General features: G+C 49.3%; 2 protein-coding genes across 2 annotated transcripts; one reads left to right on the forward strand and one right to left on the reverse strand.

Moving 5' to 3' along the window:
* Positions 1–560: 560 nt before the first annotated feature.
* Positions 561–5,607, forward strand: LOC133916242 (protein high chlorophyll fluorescent 107-like). The gene is made up of 8 exons (XM_062359836.1): positions 561–1,044; positions 1,221–1,364; positions 2,343–2,648; positions 2,747–2,806; positions 3,167–3,412; positions 4,057–4,167; positions 4,496–4,672; positions 4,818–5,607. Exons 1-8 carry the CDS (start codon positions 658–660, stop codon positions 5,250–5,252), a joined length of 1,866 nt encoding a protein of 621 aa, XP_062215820.1. The 5' UTR covers positions 561–657; the 3' UTR covers positions 5,253–5,607.
* A 113-nt stretch (positions 5,608–5,720) lies between these two features.
* On the reverse strand, positions 5,721–7,234 carry LOC133916243 (pollen-specific leucine-rich repeat extensin-like protein 1). The gene is made up of 2 exons (XM_062359837.1): positions 7,127–7,234; positions 5,721–6,920 (listed from the first exon to the last, which is right to left on the reverse strand). Exons 1-2 carry the CDS (start codon positions 7,220–7,222, stop codon positions 5,841–5,843), a joined length of 1,176 nt encoding a protein of 391 aa, XP_062215821.1. The 5' UTR covers positions 7,223–7,234; the 3' UTR covers positions 5,721–5,840.
* Between the last annotated feature and the right edge of the window lie 812 nt (positions 7,235–8,046).

Raw genomic sequence — 8,046 nt, forward strand, 5'->3', positions numbered from 1 at the left:
GTGACCAATATTGCCTGGTCTATACTTTTCTGTAACCAAAACATTTTCTTCTGTAAATGGGAAGGCACACAGTTCTTGAGAAAGTAGGTCATGCAGTAGCTAGCCTCATAGATATCTCCAGTCACAATCACAAAAGCAACTACCTGTTTCTCTTTTCCAATCCCTATTCGCCTAGTTAATTTCTCTCTTAAAAAGAAATCCGCATTTGGTTTCGTCTCCCTCCGAAAGGTGAGACACGAGAGCTACTCCATCACCAAACGATGACTAGCACACGGGCGGCGTCGAAGGGAAGGAAAACGCCTTCGGCAAGAGAAATACGCCACTCGTAGGAGACAAATATCGACGCAGCACACCTCGCCGAACCAGACTGCTCCTACCACCGTCACACGGTGACAGTAGGCTCGGCGTCGGCGGTGATTCAAATGCGCCGACGTGGCGCGCTGACAACCTTTAGCCCTGACCCTATCCCAGCCTTCCGTTTCTACCCCTCCAACTCCTGGTACGGCATTAACGGAACCGCACCCGCGAGGGTAGTCCCGTCAATCAAGAAGTCCTCGTCGTTCCCTCACAAAGGCGCGCCTCCTCCGTTGTCCTCCACTGGTACTGCTCGAAGTATCGAACCAAGCTACGCTGGAAGCCTTGAGCTCGGCGCCATCCATGGCGATGCGGCTCTTGTCCCCCTCCACGCCGCCCCCTCTCTTCCCGAGCCCCGGCCCGAAGCCACCCGCCTCCGCCGCGTCGTCGTCGTACTTCTCCCTCCGCTTCCGCCGCGCGCGGGCGGCTGCAGCAGCTGGCGCGGCCGCGGCGGGGGGCCCCGAGCGGGACGGGGGCCGCTTCGAGGGGGAGGCGATGGGAGGGGCGTTCGATAGGGGGCTAGCGGAGATCGCCAGGAAGGTGCCGCTCTTCGAGCCGGCGACGGACGGGGAGCTCGCTGCCGCGGCCGGCGAGCGGCCGCTGCCCATCAACCTCGAGCTCTGGCTCCACCGCGCCAAGGTGCACACCAGGAAGTTCGAGTTCCCTGAAGCAGAGAAGCTTCTCGACAAGGTGAGCACGAGAGTCGTAGCATTACGCATCGGGAGTTGACACACAAGCAGAAGGTTTCTCCGTAGCGAATTAAGACGATATGAAGCTAGCACAAGTGTGTTTGTGTGCTCAAATTGATGGTTTGTGTTATTTGGTTGTTCTGAGCTGATGGATCTGATGCTCTGTTTCTGAACCAGTGTATCTCATTCTGGCCTGAAGATGGACGTCCATATGTGGCATTGGGGAAGCTATACAGAAAGCAGTCGAGGTTTGACAAAGCTAGAGCGGTTTATGAAAGGGGCTGTCAAGCGACACAAGGCGAAAATCCATACATTTGGCAGGTTTGCACATGATCACGTCATACGCTTCATTTGTAGAGTACTAAGCAAGATGTCGAACACGAGGTTCCAAGTACCTTGGCATGCCGAGATTTTACAAACAAGGTTATCTTGATATGTCAATATGATATATCCGGTTTTGTAAATGCTCCAACTATAATCTGTTAAGTTTGAAGGGACATCAATTCAACATATTCCGAATTGCATGATTATATTGATTGGCATTCAGTTCAGCAATGGGTGGTTGTGGGCATTTGGGCTTCAGTTCAGTACATTGCATTCCTTTCAGGCATTCAAGCTTCACTTCTGTCAACTTCTTTTCTTCCAAATAGATGAGGAGTATTGTGCATTGCACTGCACACTGTACTTTGTTTGTAGGGACAACAGTGAGTCTCTGAGCTATAGCTTTTCATATAACTTCTTTAGATTAAAATGGACCAATATCTCATATTGGGGTCCTTCTGGTTACTTTTATGTGCACACCTCAAAACATAATCTCTTGAACCATCTAAGGGGATGTTTGTTTCGGCTTCGGACGGTGACTTTTAACTTTTACAATCCGAAGCTGAAACAAACAGACAGCTTTTTGCAATAGCTTTTTACAATCTGCTTGTTGGATTGTGGGAATCTAAGAAGCTAGTTTCCCTCAACTTTCTACAGATTGTGAAAGTCTATTTTACTGAATTGCACATCAAAATTTTTAAGAATCCACAATCTAAAAGTTTTTCACAATCCAGCTTTTTACAATCCACAATCTACAAGTTACTTTTCAGAATCCCCAACTGAAACAAACAAACCCTTATGATTGAATTATATGTGACATGCTGGAATCATTCCAGATTGACAAGATAAGTCCAATACTTTTACAACCATAGTTTTTTTATGCTCCGTGCATATATAAATTCAGCCATTTAAGGATAAATCTAACAAAGCATGCAGGCGTGTAGAATTCATCATTTGCCCTTTTGCTTTGATAAACAGTGCTGGGCAGTGCTAGAAAGCAAGGGTGGAAATATTCGAAGGGCACGAGAGCTATTTGACGCTGCTACTGTGGCTGATGCAAAGCACATTGCAGCTTGGCATGGGTGGGCAATTTTAGAAATAAAGCAAGGAAACATAAAAAAGGCCCGGAACCTACTTGGGAAAGCCCTAAAATATTGTGGAGGAAATGAGTATATTTACCAAACTCTTGCTTTGCTTGAAGCTAGAGCAGAGCGCTTCGAACAAGCACGGACTTTGTTCCAACAAGCCACTCAATCCAATCCCAAAAGTTGTGCAAGCTGGCTAGTAAGTATTTGCTTCGTAATTTTTTTCTGCTCAAAAAGAAACTGCAGAGCTTCCTTTTCTACCTAACAGTGCATTAATGTACGACAAATTTCTAGTAGGCTTGGGCTCAGGTAGAAATGCGTGCAGGAAACAATACCAGGGCCAGGAAGCTCTTCGAGGTAATGATTTTTTTTTCCCTTCCTAAGTTAACCATTGTTGCCATTGATGATTTTTGTTGGTATGATTTTGTAAATTTCCAAAAAATGTATCCATCCATTTCTCATGTTCATGTGCCTTTAGAAGAAGTGCGTAGTAGAAATGGAATTATTGTGGATTCTGTTTTTCCTTATCTAGATTTTCATAGAAGATCTTCTCTCTAGTCTCTACTACCATTAATGTCATGATGTGAAATTCAATTGTTGAACTAATAATGCACCGATGTTGTGAACTTGTGATGCTCTCTATTAACATATGCATGTGATGTTTCTCATATGTCTGGTATTCTTCTAAATTTTTCCAATGTACATTATCATGTGCAGAAAGCTGTCCAGGCTAGTCCTAAGAACCGTTTTTCATGGCATGTATGGGCACTATTTGAGGCAACTGAAGGTAACATTGACAGGGCAAGGAAGTTGCTTAAGATTGGCCATGCTGTGAACCCTAGGGACTCTGTAATTCTTCAGTCACTAGCACTGCTGGAGTACAACTATTCGTCTGCAAATGTTGCTCGTGTATTATTCAGAAAAGCATCTCAGATTGATCCAAGGCATCAGCCAGTTTGGATAGTAAGAATTTCCAACATTTACCTCAGCCATATAAATTCCATGCAGTTTCCTTTAAAAGAGTTGTGTAAAAAAATATTTGTTTCTGTATTCCCTAAGGGATGTTTTGTGTGGATATACAATTATTGTTGGTTTCTAATATTGCTTCTCGTACTCCTTACCACTAGAGTTGCAACTTGTAAGTGCTATAGTGTTTTATCTTTAGGGTCACAAATGAATGCATCCAGTCCAATGATTTGGGGAATGGGAAGGTTCGGTGAATATCCAGTGCACCCCTAATGAGTTTAGAAAAAAAAAATCTTCTGATGAGCATTACCTTTGACTCTGTATGCACGTTCACTTAAACTGTAACATTTAAGATCCTCAGCAATAAACTGTGAGTATCTAATTTTCACACTGGGAAGTCTTAAATCTTCGTGGCAACATTCTAGTAACCAGATCTGATATAAACAGCTAAAAGTTTATAAATTCCTTAAAAGATCAGGAGCAAGAAAATACAACTAAAGCAACAATTCCGTATTCAGACTGGATGGGCCTGTTTTGCTGTTTCTAATACATATCCGTTGCCGTATTTGCATTTACGTATGGAATCTGTTTTATTTGAGATATCTCTAAAACTCAGAAGTGACATATGGATCATATTGTAGGCTTGGGGATGGATGGAGTGGAAAGAAGGAAATGCAAGAACAGCAAGGACCCTCTATCAAAGAGCATTGTCTGTTAATTCAACAAATGAATGTGCTGCTCGATGTCTTCAGGTAAAGAATATCACTCAGTAATAATCTGGCACTTGTTAAACTGTCAGTGATAGGCTTTTATCTTGAATGTCAGTGTACATGCAAAGTTCATCTGACTACTTGCTGAACTAGTGTATCATGGTTCTCCAAGATGAATGCTTGTATTAGTGAAGCATCGGGTTTACTGGAACTGTATACACATACCCGGACAGAATTTTCTTTTATCTGTAATCTAGAAGGGTCTCAAAATTCCATTATTCCACCAATTTGAAGCATAGGTACTTCAATGCCATTAAGGGGCCAGTATTCCATTTGCTATTCCATAATTGCTCCTGCCCTGATTTTGTAGGCTTGGGGAGTCCTAGAACAGCGCGCTGGTAACTACACCTCTGCCAAAAGATTGTTGAGGTCTTCTCTGAGCATAAATTCTCAGAGTGAGGTGACATGGATGACGTGGGCAGCACTTGAGGAGGAACAAGGGGATCCAGTTCGAGCTGAAGAAATACGGAACCTTTATTTTCAGCAGGTTAGTTCAGGCTGCCTATGAAGCAAAACCTTTGCCCGTTCATATATCACATAGACTTTTTGTCAGTGTCAACATGTAGGCTTTGCTCACATCATTTATGTCAGAGATACTTGAAAATGCCACTTACCTTTATCCTTGCTGACAGCGTATTGAAGTTGTGGATGATGCCTCCTGGGTCATGGGCTTCCTCGATATCATTGACCCTGCCCTAGACAGCGTGAAGAAGCTCCTAAACCTAGATCAGCCATCCGGGCCGGCAAGGCAAGACAATGTGAAAGGCACAACAGAACCAAGTAGTCCCACCGTCAGGAGTTCTGCGGCAGGGGAGTATTCAGAAACTTCTGCAACTGGAGGTTCAGATACTTCTGACCTTTCCAGCAACGGCGGCGACGGCGGCGGCGAAGCTGCGGAGCCTCCAGGAAACGGTTTTGATTTGGACGGCTTCATCAAAAAGAGGCTGGCCCTCGACCCGGCGGAGCTGGATGCGGTGCTCGAGGGCTCCGATCCAAAGGGAGTTGTTTCTCAGAGGAGGAAGCGGCGGTTGCCCAGGAAGCCTCTTCCTCTTCTCCCTGTACCGTAATTTCGCCACTTCTACTTGCACAGCTCTCATTTGCACCGTGCAATGCGTCGACGCTAACAGTAACAGGTACTGCGACTTGCAACGTAGCACGAATCTGTGCATATCTACGAGAACAACACCCCGGCCCCTGCCATTAGCAGTCACCTGTTAATTGTTATTCCACCCAAATGTATGTAATTTCTGTCACAAGCGGTTCTTAGAAGCAATCTAGCTCTGTACATAATGTCCTCAAATGTTATTTAGTGTTTTCTATGTGTACTGTCTCAGTTTACATCATTTTTTTCGACCGAATTATGAAGAGGTACTCTGCTAATGCCATAATTGTTATATAGCTAGATTTTAGTCGCATGATAAATATCTGTTGAATGCTCACACCTTGGATCATTAAACAAGCTGAGGAACTACAAGATATCAAAGACAGAGATCCAATTCTATTCCCAAATGTTCACGGTTCATATTTCTGGATGCAGCGTGGTAAAACTACTAATCAAGGAGCACAAACAGAACTACAATCTAGTGTCCCTGTGTCTCAAATCTCTCCAGCGGAGCACTCAAAGAACTGTTTCCAAACACACAGGCCTGAGCTGCTCAAAGCAGCGCAGGAGGTGGCTGCTGCCCTTGGAAATGCACGGGGAGTGGTGCTTGCTGCAGGTGCATGGACGGGTGCGCGGTTAGCGACCTCATGTTGCCCCAGTGCGGCGGGGCGGTGGGCGGCCAGCCCCAGGGCACATGCGGTGGCGGTAGCACACTGGGCGCGCCCCAGAACGGTGCCGGGTAAGACGGAGACACCGTCGGTGAGCTCCATCCCGGTGGTGGCCCTGGCAGCGGCACCGGCGCTCCCGAGCACGGAGGAGTAGCTGGCACTATGGGCAGCGGCAAGCCCCAGAACAGCTGCGGAGGATGCGGCGGCACCGTTGGCGAGCCCCAGCGTGGTGGTGCGGGGAGCGGTGCCAACGTAGGCTGGACCCGGCACGGTGGTGGATGAGGCGGCGCCACATCCTGTGGCAGGGGCGGCGAAGGCGGTGGAGGCGGAGTAGGAGACCGCATCCACCGCGGCGGCGGCGGCGGCGGCGACAGCTCCCGCTCCTCTTTCACCTTCACCTTCGCTGTTTTCTGGGACGCGCCCACCTTCACCTTCTTGGACGCGGCGGCGTCACTGCGGTCGTAGGCGGAGCTACGCGTCCGCTTAGACCGCGGGCGGCGCCCGGCGAGGACGAAGTCGGCGGGGCAGGGCACGCGCTCCACCGGCTCCGGCGCGTCCACGACTGGCGCGGCGAACGCGGTGACGCAGCCGATGGGGCACTCCACCCACCCGATCGCCTCGACGTCGGCCCTGGCCTGCGCCGTGGTAATGACGGACGCGGAAGGAGGCGCCGCGGCAGACAGCGCCGCGCGGTGCAGCGTGGAGCGGCGCGGCGGCAGCAGGTCCACCTCCCCGACCAGGTAGTCCATTATCCTCCTCTGCTCGGAGCCCCTCGCAAGAAAAACTCCATGCCCGTCACACAACAGTGGATGGAAAGGAAAACAAGGAAGAAACTGTATACGGATGGATCTGTTGGGGTTTAAATCCAGTGAAGGTTTTGGGGATCGGTGAGTTGGTTGATGCGCTATGCCAGGGTATACCTTGTACTCGTGGTGGAGCTTGACGAAGCCGTGCATGGAGAGGATCTGCAGGAGAAACGCGCGCATTACATAGGAGATCAAGAACATGTTTAAGTTTCGAAGGAGAAGAAGAAATGCTGGCATCAACACTGAAAATGAACATGCATGCAGGAACACTGAAGATTCAGGAGAAATTGGGAGGGAGAAGAATCGGATGAGAGAGAGAGAGAGAGAGAGAGATTGATTGGATCGTTGGTACTACTTGTACGTACGTGGTTGAGGTTGTCGATGGTGATGTGGGTATCCCATGGATCGAGGAAGAACCGGTGGTACCTCTCCAGCGTCAGCGGGCCTCCCTGACCCTTCATCTCCTTCGCCACCTTTCCCCTCCCTTCCTCTCTTCTCCTCGCTCGCTTCTCTCCAACGCTAGTTCTTCTGATGCCTCCTCCCTCCCCTCCTGCGCCTTCCTTTTGACGACTCAGAGATTCACCGGCCAGGCCTGCCTTCCCTTCCTGTCTGCCGCCTCGCCGACCGCAGTGCAGAGCTGCAGATTCCTTCCGCCAGGCAGGCAAGGCCAGGGCGCAAGGAACCGGGAGACGCAAGAGTAGGCAACTGGCATCGGCGCTCTCGTTGCTGGGGAGGCAGCGGGGCCCACCTGCAACAGAAAGTACATGGATGTGCTGACCAGCCAAGGGCATGCGCCCGATCGACCAGCCTGAACGAAAGCGTGGCACGGTCGGCTAGTTGGCTCTGAACCCTGCCAGCCGTTTTGACGGTCAGGATCGTCGGAACACGCAACTGCAAACGAGGGTGGCCGTCGGATCGCGGCCACGCTGGTCTCGTCATCAAGGTGGAAGGAGGCGTGCTCATCGGCTGCGCGTCCGCAGGCTGCGTTCGTCAGAGCGGCTTTGCACGTTGCGCTTGAACCAGAGCGTACGTCCTTTTTTGCATCCAGCAAACCGATGTGGGACGGATCCACGGCACATCACATGCGGTGCAAGACGCATGGCATCGTGGCATGGCAACCGCTCTGGACGCATCATTCGACAACCACCCCGCGGCACGCGCACGTCTCTGTTCCCTCTCCATTTTTCCTTTTACCTTCTCTGCGGCCAAAGTGCGTGATCGCGTCGTTTCTCTCGGCTTCACTTTCATTGCTCTGCTGCCTTCTACAAACATGGCTAGATGCATA

Source organism: Phragmites australis, chromosome 4, assembly GCF_958298935.1.
Source record: "Phragmites australis chromosome 4, lpPhrAust1.1, whole genome shotgun sequence".
NCBI classification, from domain to species: domain Eukaryota; kingdom Viridiplantae; phylum Streptophyta; class Magnoliopsida; order Poales; family Poaceae; genus Phragmites; species Phragmites australis.

Coding starts and splice junctions, on each gene's coding strand:
- LOC133916242 (XM_062359836.1), top strand. CDS start 658: ATGGCGATGCGGCTCTTGTCCCCCTCCACGCCGCCCCCTCTCTTCCCG. Junction 1,365..2,342: donor AAAATCCATACATTTGGCAG/GTTTGCACATGA, acceptor TTTGATAAACAG/TGCTGGGCAGTGCTAGAAAG. Junction 4,673..4,817: donor GGAACCTTTATTTTCAGCAG/GTTAGTTCAGGC, acceptor CCTTGCTGACAG/CGTATTGAAGTTGTGGATGA.
- LOC133916243 (XM_062359837.1), bottom strand. CDS start 7,222: ATGAAGGGTCAGGGAGGCCCGCTGACGCTGGAGAGGTACCACCGGTTC. Junction 6,921..7,126: donor CCATCGACAACCTCAACCAC/GTACGTACAAGT, acceptor TTTCTCCTGCAG/ATCCTCTCCATGCACGGCTT.